The 16,978-nt window shown below is 33.2% G+C and overlaps 1 protein-coding gene across 1 annotated transcript in view; it reads left to right on the top strand.

Annotated features, from left to right (window-relative positions):
* EPHA6 (EPH receptor A6) overlaps positions 1 to 16,978 on the top strand; it is a 927,196-nt gene that overhangs the window by 150,663 nt on the left and 759,555 nt on the right. Inside the window, exon 3 of the mRNA XM_015129296.3 lies at positions 13,892 to 14,555. Within this exon, the coding sequence (XP_014984782.2) occupies positions 13,892 to 14,555 (664 nt within the window). The remainder of the gene's footprint in view (positions 1 to 13,891; positions 14,556 to 16,978) is intronic.

Here is a 16,978-nt window from a genome sequence, read left to right as displayed (position 1 = left end):
TTGGAAGTTCCTTTGTTATGCACTTTGATGGATTTTTGTGATCAAGTTTGGATGTAGGAGACTGATTGCTACTGAATACTCTGATTAGTAAAGGTGAACTTGATGTTCTTGAAGGAACTTTGAAAGGAGAATGGATCTGCAGCTGACACATAGACTTCAGTTGGAGTTTGTTATAAGATCTGAGAGTCTTTATCTTTTGAAAGTGGATATTTAGCAATTATTTTTTGATAATTGACATGTATCGTTTGTCTTCTGTAATGAGGTATTGTATGCCTTTTATTTATATGCTTGTTTACTATTTTTTATCTTTATGACTCATTCTATAATATTTTCTGTAGTTTACAATGCAGTTTTTCTATTTTATCAGGTGTATATAATTATTTTTCTGTTAACCTATAAACTATTACATTTAATTTTTGTTCTGATATTGGCTGTGTTAGGTATATGTTAGATCATTTAAGTGTACTGACTTTGGATGTAAACTTCTTGCCTGTGGTAACCATATCTAATTATGTGCAGCTTTTAGCTTAATTCTGTGTCCTTTTAATGCTTGACCACTTAGGAAATGTGCATTGCTTTGCTTATTGGATTTAACTATAAACTTTAAATTGGATTTAAATTGTAAACTTCCATAGAGAAAATGGTAAACACACACACACACACACACCCCTATGTATTTTGAGAGTAGCTTCAAAAAATATTTCATAAATATTTATTGATAAAATTATCATTTCTTTCTCTTAAGAATATTGGATTAATCAGAAGTATATATGAAGTTAATCATTTTTGTCGAGTACTTAATGAACCTAAGTACAAAAGGACCTAAGTACATTGGATCGATATAATGTATTTCAGAGCTGAAAGATTTATGTTCCCAATGTTACCTTAAAACTCTGTGTGATGCATCATAAGGTTCTTTACTGCTATGCTAACACCAATTTTAGTTTACTATTCTGTGGAATATGATGTGCAATATTCAGGGATAGATTTTTTCCTTAAAGTTTGCTAAGCGAATGACTATTAAGCATTGTTATTTAGTTGGCCTTGAATATTCTTTTTGTTTATTTTCTTTAAGAAAAGATTAATGAAACTTTTTCTAAAGGTTGTTTGAAATAATAGGGTAAGTTTATTACACTGTATTTGGCCTATTACACAGTAGTGATTGCACCAAATCTACATAAATGCATATGGTTCTTTATAAGCAGTTTTACAGAAAGAATGTAGTACATCTAAATTACACTCTGGGTAATTAATAATTTATGAGATTAAAAAATGGAATGTAGAAGAAATTCCCAACCTGGGTCAGCAGTTTAAAACAACTCTTCTAACTTCTACTAATTTGATATTCTAAGATAATTTTTCACAATTGGAAATCAGCACCATGGAATTATTATAAAAGAATAATGCCTCTGCTTTGAGAATTTTCCCTTTATATATGTACTTACATGCTGTGTTCAAGAATCACTAAATAGAAATATGCTATACAAAATTAAATAATGTAACCTATTGTAATTTTATTCAAGTCAGATTTTCATATCTGGCACCCTATAATTTCTACTGTTAAGTCAATTAATGCAGATAAACTTCATTTAAAGCCATTGGAATGGCCGATGATCATGGATATAATTTCACATGTAGGATTCTGATGTCAAGCAAGCTTTGACCTTCTAAGAACCGTTCCCATAGAACTGAAATCCTAAATAGAGCTGTAATTTTAATTGAAATATGAAGGTCTAATATATTTTGAAAAACCAGGTCAAAACATATATCATTGTGAAGTATTAAAGCAACATTAACGATCCAAAATATAACCTAATAAGATATGTACAGAATCATAGTCTTAAATGGTTCTCTGCAAATTTTATTTCCATGTTGTATATCTTTTTTTTTTTTTTTTTTTTTTTGAGACGGAGTCTTGCTCAGTCACCCAGACTGGAGTGCAGTGGCACGATCTCAGCTTGCTGCAAGTTCCGCCTCCCGGGTTCACGCCATTCTCCTGCCTCAGCCTCCCAAGTAGCTGGGACCACAGGCGCTGCTGCCACGCCCGGCTAATTTCTTGCATTTTTAGTAGAGGAGGGTTTCACTGTCTTAGCCAGGATGGTCTTGATCTCCTGACCTCGTGATCCACCCGCCTCGGCCTCCCAAAAGTGCTGAGATTACAGGCATGAGCCACCGCGCCCGGCCTCCGTGTTATATATCTTTAATAAGAAATCACTCTTCTCCAGATTTCTGTGTGAAGATTGTGCTTCTGTACAAACCAACACTCCACCAAATACTTTCTTGTCATGGTCACTGATAAATTTTCTATTAAAAATCTAGTATCCATTGAGTGGTCTTTATCTTAGTGGATCTTTCAGCGTCATTTAATATGCTAAATACTTTCTCCTTCGTTAGTAATTTCCTTCTGTAATGTGTGCAGGACATCGCACTCTCAGGAGTTTTGTCTATCAATGTACATGAACATATACAGTTTGAATATTCATTTATTTCATACACGATGTTTATATCAATTCATACATTAATACACAAATATTATACCTTTTAATTAAGTAGAATATTAATCAGAGTCAGGGCTATAGACTTTATTGTTAGTTACAGCAAAGGTAAGTGATTTTATTGGATCTGTAAATAGCCTGTTTTTATTAAAGTGCTTCTCCATTAAAGGATGCTTCCTCAGCAGCCTGGATATTACTTCACCTGTTCAGTTCACTGTCTCTCCTGACACAGACACATATTCTAAACACCAGTTTCCTCTTCTCTGCCTCTTCACACACACACACACACACACACACACACACACACACACACGCACACAGAGGAAGTACCTCTTAGTTGTAAACCTGAGTTTTCATCCTAACTTATAATTGTGTGCACTAGCATAATGTCCAGTGAGTCATGTGATGTTTGCAAGCTTCAGCTAAGTCATCTGATGTGTCTGTGTTCACCTGAGTCATGCTATGACTAGGTTAGGAGATTGCTAAAAGTTTACATATTTTCCATCTCATGTGATATATAGAATCATGACTTCAGCAGGAGTAGCTCTCCAATTAGTGGAAGCATTCAGAGTTGTTTTAGTTATAATTTAAGCTTTCTTATTATTAATATGTATATTTAACAAATATAAAGAACCAACTGCAATCCCTGGTGTGGGAACATCCTATGGGACGCTTGTGTGGGAAGCTCTATGATGAAAAAGATAACGTCCTTGTCCTAATAGAGCTTACATTCTATGTAAATTTATCTTGATTCAAAGCCTTCATGTGGTCCAGCATAACTTTTCACATACTTTTGGTGTTGATTCTTCTGTTTTCTTTGTAAACTCAAATGAGTCAGTTCCCTCCTTTAAATCAGCTTCTTCATCCATAAATCAGGATAATATGCTTCATTCTCCATACAAGAATCAAATTAAATGTGGTTCGTGAGATTATTTTTCTGTGCTTGCTGTATTTGCAAGTCTTACATAACTAGCATGGTATTCGTATATTGTTGAATATAAGACAGGATAATTAAGATAAATATTTGCAATCCCTTTATTTAGAAATCCTATAAATCTTCAAAGATAATATTTGCAATATTTTATTTATTATTTAAGTAAGAATATCAATTTTTTAAGCCATTTAAGGCCTTTTGGACATACAGAAGACGAACTGTTTAATAAATTTAATCTTCAGAATATGTGACAGTTTTATGGGATAATCTATTCCTTCTTAGTAGAAATTATCCTTATCCTTATTGCTATAGTATTTTAATCCTGTTAATAGGACAAATCCACCAAAAGTAAAAAAAATTAATTGTAAAACTTACTTAGACTCAGCAGTTGTCTTCTGGATATACCACTGAATTCTTACCTTTTTTATTAAATATCTTTGCAGTGTTAATAAAAAAGGTTTAAGTTTGCCCAGAGTGAAATAGAAATGTATCTGCACATGATGCATTTCACTTCTTGTTTTATTCGCCAAAACTAGTTATAATTTAAATGCAAAGCCTTCACTTTGCTGCTGCAAAAACAGATTTATGTTATTAACTACATGCCTAGCAGCAGAATTCAGGGCACTAATTTTCTAAGTTTATGTCAGTATATTGATACAAAGTGAATATTTAAGTGGTTCTGAGGAAAATATAATATTAGAATAAGAAGACCTCTTTCACAGGTTTTACTTTGATACAGAATATTAGATACATATGGTTTAAAAATTAAGCCACTGCAGAATTACACAATGAGATACCCCTGTACATTCAACAACTTTAGTTTATTTGGCTTATGCAAGGTAAGATGAAGAATGTTTGGAACAAATCACATATGTGCCATTTTGCAACTTTTCGTTCTCAGCCATTCTGCATTCTTAATCTTAGAATGAAGTTGAAGATTTTATTTCCCTTTTTGGCTGTCTTTCCCATTTAAATTTAGTTGATTTGGAGGAATGGTTATTGGCATATACTACAAAACATTGAGAACATATTATATAAAAAACCTGGCTAGAAATTATAGATTTGTTATGATTTTGTTGTTGTATGTTGTTTTAATCTATCTTTAAATTGTCTTTTACTTTTGGGAAAAAGATCTGAATAATAATATGCTGTATCATTTCCATATTAATCATCTACCAATGTAGTGCTAGCTAATTTAAAAACGCATTTGGTCTTTTGGATTCTGTATCTTTCAAATGGTCATTTGTTATATTCTATTTTCCATGACTATTCTCCCTTTATATATTTATTATAAATAAACATTCTGAAGAAAAATAATCAAGAAAAATATTATCTCCACGTATTTATGTCCTTTTTAGTCTATAACTGGAATCTGTTAGAAATTGAGGTAGAAATAAATTTAGGCCTTAATAGTTTTAGTATTCGAGGACATGGTCTTGCAGCATAATCAATACAGAAAAGGAAAGAGAGGAAAGAGATTTCAGAAACACACACACGCACGCACACACACACACACACACACACACAGGAAGCACAGGTAAAGACGGAAATACGTTTCTCCAGCAGTCCCAGTCTTCCATGTTATTAGAATACTTCCTTTTCTGTTTCCTACTATCAGCATATTTAAGATTGGTTTTAACTGATATTTCATTTCCTTAAATCAGACCAGCCTTGCACCTGTTTAAGGTCCTAAGGCATCTAGGGTGTGACTTCCCCCTCCCTTTTCTCTCTGCGATACAGAGGTGAGCACATTGGTCTGACGGTCATTGCTCTTTTCTTTTGCTCTGTGTTTTGAGTATGTTATCAGGACTTACCCCTGCCTTTTGAAAATATAATTAGCTTTCCAGTAGTCCATTCTGTGCTAAGAAACAAACTATCTGCTCCTATTTTAAAATTTCAAAATTTATTTTGGAAATAAAAGTTTATATTTCTGTTGAATGCTAAAGGTTTTCAGAGGGAAGAACATATAAATTTGAGAGATTTATGTAAGAACTTTGGATGTATGTGTCCATTTGTGGGCATATTATCTGAATATTCTTTGCCTAAAAAGGCTGTTTGATTGCCTTATTTTGCTCTCCAAGAAAAGAAAGCCATCTGATTCCTCAGTGACTGCCAGTTGCTTTAAGAATTAATTTCCTTGTTCTGACTTTCTGTACCCAAAAGGAATCCAGGTTTTTGGCCTAGTTTATTTAGCTTGCCATAGAAACAAAAATTCATATGTGGATGGAGAAGGGTTTCTAGAGAATCCTCAGGCATAAATATTAAATAGATTAATTATTGCTCATAGCTATTCACATTTCCTATCATTTCTAACAAGTATTCACTGCAAATGATACAGCCCCCAAAACACGAATCTTTGTGCACACACTTTTGGCAACTTTAGTCCTCACCATGTATATCCAGGAAATAAAACTTTTTACCCTTTTTAAAACAAATATACATATAACTTACTCTTTAGCTGTGAAATATTTAGATGTACATAAGTTTGGTAATTGTAGCTATTACAGGTTTAAAATAATTCAATCTGTCGTTATTATAAATATCTGTATCATTATAAATGAATCTGTCATTAAATCTGTACTATTAAGAATCTCTATATTGCCGGGCAAGGTGGCTCACGCCTATAATCCCAGCACTTTGGGAGGCTGAGGGGGGCGGATTGCCTGAGGGGTCAGGAGTTTGAGACCAGTCTGGCCAATATAGTGAAACCCTGTCTCTACTCAAAATACAAAAAGATTAGACAAGCGTGGTGGCATGCACCTGTAATCCCAGCTACTTGGGAGGCTGAGGCAGGGGAACTGCCTGAACCAGGGTGTGGAGTCTGCAGTGAGCCAAGATCATACCACTGTACTCCAGTCTGGGTGACAGAGCAAGACTCCATCTCAAAAAAAAAAAAAAAAAAAAAAAGAATCTGTATATTATATAATATGTATTTTCCTGTATATTATACTATATAATATAGATTCTGTATATTATATAATATATAATATAACAGATTCTGTATATCATATAATATATAATATAACAGATTCTGTATATTATATAATATATAATATACTGTATATACATAAATATAGATAACATACACAATCTATATTATATATAATATACTGTGTATATTTTATAAAATATTTAAAATATATTTATTAATACAATAAATATATATTTATAATATAATTGTGTATTAGTATGATTAATAATTATATAATGAAATTGTATTTATAATATAATAAAACTGTTATAAATAATAAAATTGTATTATAATACAAATAATATATTAAAATTATATTATTAATCGTTGATCTATTAGTAAATTATTATACCATAAAATTTTAAAAGTTGGCTTTTTGACCTAGTTTATTTAGCTTGTTATGGAAATGAAAATTTATATGTTGATGGCAAAGGGTTTTTAGAGAACCCTAATATATAAGGATCTGTAAATTATATATGTCATTATAAATACTTTTGTGATTAAATCTGTACTAAGTTGGTCAGTTTGGTCAGGTGCTTGCTTTTACATAATAGGCACTGAACTAAAATATCCCAGTTCCTCTATCTAGTGTTTTTTTGTCAATTTATGTTTTTCATGTAATATTTAAAATATCAATATATAAAATAACTCACCAATATAGAAAGTAGAAAAGAGCTCAGTAAAGCAAACATCGAATTATACGTGCTTCTACAGAATGGAATATCTTGCAAACTACATCTCTTCTTATGTCCTGGATAAACAGAACAGAGAGACTCATTTTGTCTTACGGTCATTTTATGAATCCTTTTTTTTGGATCAAGGAATGACTATATGAGGGAATTTTGCCAGAGTCTCTTGTTCAATGAAAGCTTTTGGTTAAGCAAGAATCAGCTGTCCTTCGACAGGATGCCAGGAGGATTGTCTTAAGATCTATATAACAGCTTATTCATTCTAAGATGTACATGTGGAATACAGTGTGATAAAGTCACTGTGGTCGTAGGAGGAAATGGGAACAAGGCTTGGAAAGAAGTTTATTTTACTCGTAAGTCCCAGAGAGGGGCCAGTGCATGCCATTCAGGGCCACAGGGGAGCCACTGTGTTTTGGTCAGGTGGTAGAAGACAGGAGTGAGGGGCAATCTAGGCTAGAGCCTTTTCTAGGGTTTCTGAGGGAAAGACAGGGTGGGGCAAAGTAAACACTTTCACGTTTGCTTAGTTTGAAAAATTCCTGTGGAATTTGGGCAATGGGGTGGTCTATAAGTGCCTGATACCTGCCCTATGATCGATCATCTAGGGCAGGGGAAATACTGGCTTGATGTGTGAGAGTAACACATCATAAGGAAAAATTTGGGGCTGTAGACTTGGGAGGGGCAGGCTTGCATATGAAGCCCGTGCTCCAGGCCCAGCTCTTTGCTGTCTCTAATAATTGGCTAGCAATGAGAGGTGCAGTCCCTCCACCCATACCATCTCCTCCCAGCAAGCTTTGTAAGAGGCCTTAACATCATAGAATACATAAAATAAAGGTGGAAGACCTAGTTCTAATTCTAGTCCATGAAACACTGGGTAATTAATTTTATTATTGAGTATTGGATTCCTTATTGTTATCATGAAAATAAAAATACCTGTCTTGTTTTATTGGACCGATGAAGACCACATCAGTTAGCATTTGTGAAAAGGTTTTGATGAATATAAATTCAGTATATAAATAGTGGCCTTAAAGATCATTACATCCAAGGTAACCTTGTAGTATTTGAAAGAAAGAACTCCTTGGAGTACAACTGATTCTTGCTTAACCAAAACTTCTCGTTGAGCAGGACACCTAGTTACAAAACTTTTCCATCCATCTCTTTGTAATCCATCTGTCCACTCCTCGATCCAAAAAACAGCTCACTCATACAGTTCTTTGTTCTACTCATATAGGTCATGAAAACAGAAGTAATTTGGAAGATTTTCTCCCCTGCAGAAACATGTATGATTTAATTTGCTTTATTTAGCTGTTTTCTACATTATATGTTAGTGTTTTATTGTAAGTCCTACATAAAATTTTTCTTAAAAAGCATACATGTGATTGAGGAGTTGTAATGTTTTGTGTTCATTACCTATTATGTAAAAGCTAGCAGCTGACAGAAGTGACCAATAGCAAAATTAATAACTGGTTTGATAATATATTTATCCTGTAATTTGTACATTTACCAGATTTATGTACATCTGAGTATTTCACAGTTGGATAATAAATTATATGTTTGTTTTAAATAGGGGTAGGAACTTTACGTGGGACAGAACTAGAGTTGTCCAAAAGTATATGCATATAGCTTAGTTTTATAAATTAATTTCTATTCACTTTCCTCCCTCTGGCTTATTGAATTTTGTAATTCTTTATGGTTCAAGTCCAGTGCATGCTTCTGGGCTGAGCCTTCCAAGCAACTCCAGTTCATAAGTGTTGCTGTCCTTTGAACACTTACTATATTTTACTATGTAAACTATTAGATTGTTACACTCAAACCTGTGCTATCAATTAGGTTTTTTAAATTTATTACCTTAAATGTATTATAAACAAGTCCAATGAGAGCAAACTTTATATCATCTTTCTTTACTTCCCTCATAGAACTTACAGATACTATAGATTCACTAAATATTGTTAATTGCTTATTAACACATGATGTGTAGAGTTGACAAAGTAATTTATGAAGTTTAAAAAAAAGGCTTTTAAAGTAAATGTTTACACTAACTACCTAATAATGAAGTGAAGCATAGGTTTTTTACTCTCTTTGCTATTAAAGAAAAATTCCAGTAATATTACAGTCCAAATTGTATTTTTTTTTTTTTTGAGACGGAGTCTTGCTCTGTCACCCAGGCTGGAGTGCAGTGGCTGAGGGATCCCAAAGTGCTGGGATTACAGGCTTGAGCCACCGCGCCCGGCCCCAAATTGGATTTTAAAAAGGATTATGATCCTCTTTAGACCCAGGAAGGGAAGCCTCTACTTCATGCTAGAGCTTTAGATGGTCTTGCCCGTTCACTCCTCTGGCTACACTCCTCTTCATGAAGATATGGCATTGAAGGATAAGAAGATATGCCACTTAGATCTTATGGTTTCTTTCCATACCATAGCACAGGTATTCAAGACCCTGGACTTTCTTGCTCAAATGGCCTCAAGTCTACTTTTAGGAGCTTCAAAGATTCTTGCTGGGATTCATCCTCCAAAGGATGCTCTGTGACACTGGTGTGCTCAGCCTAAGTCGACTGGAGGACTAAAGTTGGCAGCTTTTTGAAACAGGGAAAAGACAGCTTGTGTATGAGATGCTCATATATGTGCATATGTGAAATCTCTCAGGATGTGAGATAGAGCTAGAGTCAGGTAAGGGCAGAGAAGTGGGATTAACTGAGGTTAAGAGCTGGCTCTCTAAAGGCCACCACATGCTGCCATGGGGTTCTTAGGAGTCCAAGTATTTTAAATATGAAACTGGACTGTCAGGTTGTTATGAAGTATCTTTACAAAGTAGACTGATACTATATATTTTAAGTTTGATCTAATTTAAATAATGGAACTGTGGGCTATTATCTTAAATGAAACACCTGAGACACAGAAAGACAAATACTGTATGTTCCCATTTATAAGTGGGAGCTAAATAATGTGTACATGTAGGTCTACACTGTGGAATAACAGACAATGGAGGCTTAGAAAGGTGAAAGGGTAAAAGGGGGGTGGGTGATGAAAACTTACTTAATGGTGCAATGTACTTTATTCCAGCATGGGTACACTAAAGCCCTGACTTCACCAATATGCAATATATTAGTGTAACATGTAGTAGTAATTAATGTAATATGTATTATATATATTTATACAAGTAAAAAAAAAAGATTTATCATTTAAAAATATTTAGGCATGTGTATGTGAGCTGCCATACTCATATTCTTACCTTGGGATCTCTACTTTTTAGAGACCCTATTTATTTTAACACTTGAAATTATAACTAAAAGGTTAAAATTGACCCCTTGAACAGCATGGAGATTGACCTATGTGTTATTGAAATCCATGTATAACATTTGACTATCCAGAAAATTTAACTGCTGGTAGTCTACTGTTGATCAGAGGCCTTACTGATAACATAAACAGTTGATTAACACATAGTTTGTATGTTATATATTATACATACTGTATTCTTAAAGTAAGCTAGAGAAAATGTTATTAAGAAAATCATAGCTGGGCATGCTGACTTATGCCTGTAATCCCAGAAATTTGAGAGGCCAAAGCAGGTAGATCACCTGAGCTCAGGAGTTTGAGAACAGCCTGGGCAACATGACAAAATCCCGTCTCTACCAAAAATACAAAAAATTAGCTGGGCGTGGTGGTGCACGCCTGTAGTCCCAGCTACTTTGGAAGCTGAGGTGAAAGAATTTCTTGAGCCTGGGACATGGAGGTTGCAGTGAGCTGAAATTGCACCACTTTGCTTCAACCTGGGTAACAGAGTGAGACCCTATCTCAGAAAAAGAAAAGAAAATCATAAGAGAAAATATATTTACTATTCATTAAATGGAAATGGACGATCATAAAGTGGCCTTCATCCTTGTTGTCTTTATGTTGAGTAGGCTGAGGAGTAGGGTAAAGTGGAAGGGTTGGCCTTGCTGTCTCAGAGGTGGCAGAGACTGAAGAAAATTACTTGTAAGTGGACCTGCATAGCTTAAACCTGTGTTCAGGGGTCTTTATATATAAATGCAGTATTTCCAAAAGGAAAAGTATGCCTGAAATGTGATATGATTTCTATATCTACTGATGTTATGTTTTATGGCAAATTTCATAGGCATTTAGATCTATATCAATCTTGAATTTGCATTCTTGTTTTAGGGAATCAGATCCAAATTTGTATATCTAATATATATTACTTTCTATATTCTTGAATAAGATGAAATTTACCAATTATGTCTGTTTTGACTGTTTTGGTACCTAAATCTAATTCTAATTTATTTTATTTTAAGTAAAAGAAGAAACATTATTTTTCATCAAACATCACAAACTTAGTGTAAAACAATATGCATCATTTTGCTATGTATTTTTGTACTGTATTTGGGAAGAATGACATTTCCAAATATCTGTGTATATTTTGGTACTTCTATATTTCTTGGTTTATATCAGTTCTGATTAGAGAATACATATATTTTTTTCACTTCAGACCCTTCTCTCCTTCTGAACATCTCCCCAACTGAATGTATTTGTAAATAAGGAAATGTTCTAATTTCATAAATGATATTTTCAAAGTTTTTCATATTTGAGTTAAAGTTAATCTCATCTTTTCAGAGTTGATTTTTTGATGAACATGGTTAATGCTTTCTATTAATATGAAGCAATGTAGCCTGAAGATACTAATTAAAGCAGAATTTACTGGGAATATAGTTATTTACTCCTATATGGGAGAGTAAAGTATGTAGTATAGACATTAATAATAATGTATATGCAGTCCCTGAAATATGAAATCAACTCTTAATGTATTCAAAATAAAAATCATCATTGGATGAGTAGATGCTCTTCTATGGGTAAAATACTTAGATTTTTAGACGCTGATTTTGACAGTTTAAAAGTATATCATATTTTTTACTGTTATCTTGGTTCACAGTTACATTTAGAATGATTGTATTGTGGTTCCAATGAGCTGTGATAGTGCTGGTTTGCCTTTAAGTGTCCTCGGAGTAATGTAAGACCCATTATACATTAGGATGAAAGGCATTTAGATGGGAAATCTCATGTATATTCCCTTGAGATTATTGAATCACCCCTGATAAAAAACATGTGTATTTTGTAAAATTAAATATACAGTTGAAAGGAACTTCTTGTTTTCTCTGGAAAATGCCCTCTGGATTTCAAGCAAGGAACTTGCCAAAAATATTTTTTGGATAAATATTGTGTTTAAGTTTGCATGATGGATAATATAAATTATTCTAGAAATGCACAGTAGTTAATTAAAAGTACTTTGTGTCATAATGGTCCTATATACAGAGGAAAGAAGGCATTCTGTTAGAAAGTATACTAATGAAATTCAACTGGCCTTGATTTAGTAACTCTCTATAGCCAGTTAAAATGAGAAACTGCAAACAGAATGTGTTAAATAATCTTATTATAAATAACTGAAGTATGTTATCAACGAATAGAACCCTTATTCACCCTTGTTCACTATAGCAAACCGTTTGTCATTTTCAGTATACTCAAATAGAAATGATAAACTATGATGACTAGCATGTGCTCCCAAACATGCTATAAGGTTACCTGAATGTTTTTCATGTATTGAAAATGATCAATTATAACTATACATATAAAATGGAGTTATAATCTAAATTTACAGTATAGAAGTATGCAACGTTAAATGAATAAATATTGATAATCGAAACTGCTTTCAGGGTACTCAGATATTTTTATTAAATCTCTTAAAAACAGACAAAGTCTTTCCATGCAATCAAGTCACAAACTGCTTGTACATAAACATACAGAAGTGAAAATAATCCAGTGATCTAGCTCAGAGTAAAAGCCAAAGGACTTCAAATGCTTAATAAAGACTTTTGGTTTGGCTGCTCTCTGACCCTCTGTTCTTAGTACTTAATGTGCTTTCAGTGCCCACTTAGGCTGTTCCTCAAATATACCTACACACTCCTGCCTCAGGTTATTTGTATTTACTGCTTCCTCTTTGCAAGTTTCACTGTCTCATGTCTAAGACAATGCTTAAATGTCACTACTTCAGTAAGCCTTTTCTAGACACCCACTTAAAATTATAACCCTCAATCTCCTTGCCCCATTTTTCCCCATTGCACTTTCTACCGTATTATTTAGTTTTACTCATTTCTACTTTTTAATTGTCTCTCTTCCTTCTAAAGTAAGCTTTATAAAGGCAGACAGTTTTTGTTCAGCTTGTTAATTGCTGTATTTCCAGTGTCCAGGGTATGGGAGTGCCTGATAAATATTGAATAAATCTAAGGCCTTATCTATGTCTGTTTTCTATTTAAATGGTCATGTAAATATTTAATTGAATATTGGCAAAGAAAACAGACCACAATTTGTGGCAAATTGTATATGAGGAAAGATGGGAAACCCAAAGTGCATTTTTTATGTATTTAGTTGTTTTGATAAGATAATGGATGCTATTTCATGTTCTTATAATATGCCAGGAACTGTCTGAAGTGCTGTACTTGTATTTATCTAATTTATACCTTACAACAACCCTGTGAAACAGGTACTATTATCAGCTCCTTTACAGTTGAGGAAACTAGATATTAAATAAAGTTGTCATGCAATTCATGTGTAAGAAGACAAGACAGGACAGCTGATTCTAGAACCCATTCTTTTAACCAAAGGCTCACGGTTAAAATGCTGTCCCATTGTTGCTTTGAATAGCTTCATTTGTATCCTTTTAACTCTTTTTTATTTTGGTAAAACAAAAAAAAAAATTGTAAGTAATCATTTCTGTGTAATCACTGTAGTTTAAAATCAATGACTTTTTTCCCTTTTTGCAGTGGGATGCCATCACTGAAATGGATGAACATAATAGACCCATTCACACATACCAGGTATGTAATGTAATGGAACCAAACCAAAACAACTGGCTTCGTACAAACTGGATCTCCCGTGATGCAGCGCAGAAAATTTACGTGGAAATGAAATTCACATTGAGGGATTGTAACAGCATCCCATGGGTCTTGGGGACTTGCAAGGAAACATTTAATCTGTTTTATATGGAATCCGATGAGTCCCACGGAATTAAATTCAAGCCAAACCAGTATACAAAGATCGACACAATTGCTGCTGATGAGAGTTTTACCCAGATGGATTTGGGCGATCGCATCCTCAAACTCAACACTGAAATTCGTGAGGTGGGGCCTATAGAAAGGAAAGGATTTTATCTGGCTTTTCAAGACATTGGGGCATGCATTGCCCTGGTTTCAGTCCGTGTTTTCTACAAGAAGTGCCCCTTCACTGTTCGGAACTTGGCCATGTTTCCTGATACCATTCCAAGGGTTGATTCCTCCTCTTTGGTTGAAGTACGGGGTTCTTGTGTGAAGAGTGCTGAAGAGCGTGACACTCCTAAACTATATTGTGGAGCTGATGGAGATTGGCTGGTTCCTCTTGGAAGGTGCATCTGCAGTACAGGATATGAAGAAATTGAGGGTTCTTGCCATGGTAAGAAACAAACATTTAAATAATTTATCTTGAATTTAAATGAGTTTTTAAAAGTTTTACTTTTTAAATTAACAAATAGTAATTGTACATATTCGTGGGTATGTACTGTTTTGATACATATAATGTATACTGATCAAAGTAGTTAATATATCCATCATCTCACTGATCTTTTCAAAATGATGATTTATTAAAAGTAAATGTTATACATTTATTTCAAATAATACATTTTTGAGTGGTATACCTGATAATAAATTGCGAAAGAAATTGATTCATATTAACTGTAAGAAAATTGCTATCATTTTTCTCCTGGAAAGGTATATGAAAGTGTGCCAAAATGCTTTCAGTAAAGTAGTTAAACAATATGAATTGCTGTAACCACCTAATTTTTATAAAGGAAAGCAGCATCAACAACAGCAACAAGAAGCAATTCAAAATAGTGATTTCCCTGGTGTTCACATTTTTATGGTTTATAGAAATATGACATTTAAAGACAGTTAGCAATAATTATTTCTATCATATTGAATTATAATACTTGAATTGTATTTAAATAGAATTATATTTAAATAAAAGGAGTTCATGTATATTTTATTTCAAAAATGTATAAGCTAGTTTATACGGGTGTTATGTATGATGTTTGGTGGTTGAATATTGACCTGATCAGAGCTTAATTAATCTTTTGGTATTATTACATAGAATTTTCCACCGTATAACACATTAGCTTTTCATTTTAATAGCAGTATTTGTGTAACATCTAATTGTCAGGAAATATTAACATCACACAATGCTAGTTAGGTTTAGAACTATTCCTTTCACATTGTTATAACAATGAAGTAACTATTATTTTCAAGATGAAACATTTTTCACTTTTTATGTAATTCATTTTATGAAGGCTTATTTACCTAATAAGTATATACATTCAAAATTTTTATATGCCCCCCAATAAAGAGCATACATTTGATTTTGTTTAGATTTAGGACTCATAATCAAAACACAGATATACAAATAAAATTATTTCATGGTAAATAGTAATATACTGGAGATATTTCCCTCTCAATGAAAACTTCTTAAGAGGGTATTTTCTATAGCACCAGCTTGAATTTATTGATTTCTTTGTTGATGTTATATTCACATTCATTAAAAAGGATGAGAATAAATAAGAAAAACAAATCTGTATGCACGTAAGAGTTATAGATAATATATGTGAAGTTTTAAAGGTTTTATCTGTTTATAAAACACTTGGGTTCTTGACTCTTGAAAATTTCACTAGAGCTGCCAGTGATGATTATGTTTTGTAACTGGAGAATATTAATATTTGCATGAGAAGTCAATAGTATATGTTTTACAAAGCATGAATCAGCTTTCCTATGCTTTTAGTCATTAAACTATGTTTCATTCAAGTTTATTAATACAGATTATCATTATAGTTTATCAAAATTGTGTTCACTTATAACAAGGATTTATAACGGAGAAAAATTAAACCATAAATGATCCTGGAGGTAGGATCTAAAGATATTTTACATTGGAAAGTGCATGTATTAGTTTGTTACACTGCTATAAGAACTTTCTGAGACTGGTTATTTCTGAAGGAAAGAGGTTTAAATGGCTCACAGTTCTGCAGGCTTAACAGGAAGCACTACTGGAACACCTCAGGAAACTTACAATCATGACAGAAGGCGAAGGGGAAGCATGCATGCATTACCCTGGCAGAGGAAGAGAGAGAGAGAGAAAGGGGGAAATGCCACACACTTTCAAACAACCAGATCTCATGAGAACTCACTCTCACGAGAACAGCAAAAAGGAAGTCGACCCCCATGATTCAATCACTTCCCACTAGGCCCCTCCCCCAGAATTTCAAGATGAGATTTGGATGGGGACACAGAGTCAAACCGTATCAGTGCACTAAAGAAAAATTTATACATATGGATAATTATCCAGTTAAGTGGAGAAGACAATAAGATCTAAGGATAAAATGTATTGCACAGAGAAACCATGTCGTTTTTTTGATACAGGCATGCAATATATGTAATAATCACATCAGTTTTACCGTATTTTAAATTAGGTAGTGATTAGCCATTGATAAAAATAATCCAGTTTTACAGTTTTTTAAATATTCAAAGACTTATTTAATCTAAGAATTTGTGTGATTTGCTATTACTAAATATTTGTATTCCTTTACGGCATTTACCACAGAATTAAAGTAACCAACCATGATGTCTACATATTTTTTTACTTAATATGCTTGGTGTGAAATTTTATTCTTATTTATATGCCTTAAAATTTCTTCTGTGATTTGATAAAGATAGTTTTGGACAAATATTAAGCAGCATCTGTTTATCTAGAACTTCTACTTGTGTATATTTATGGCTTGTTATCTGTATTATCCTTTATCTGATTGCAGAAACATGAGGGAGTCAGTACAGAAC

The sequence above is a fragment of the Macaca mulatta genome, chromosome 2, assembly GCF_049350105.2.
Source record: "Macaca mulatta isolate MMU2019108-1 chromosome 2, T2T-MMU8v2.0, whole genome shotgun sequence".
Taxonomy (NCBI): domain Eukaryota; kingdom Metazoa; phylum Chordata; class Mammalia; order Primates; family Cercopithecidae; genus Macaca; species Macaca mulatta.
Note: the sequence above shows the minus strand (reverse complement) of the source record. Positions and strands in the feature narration are given on the sequence as shown.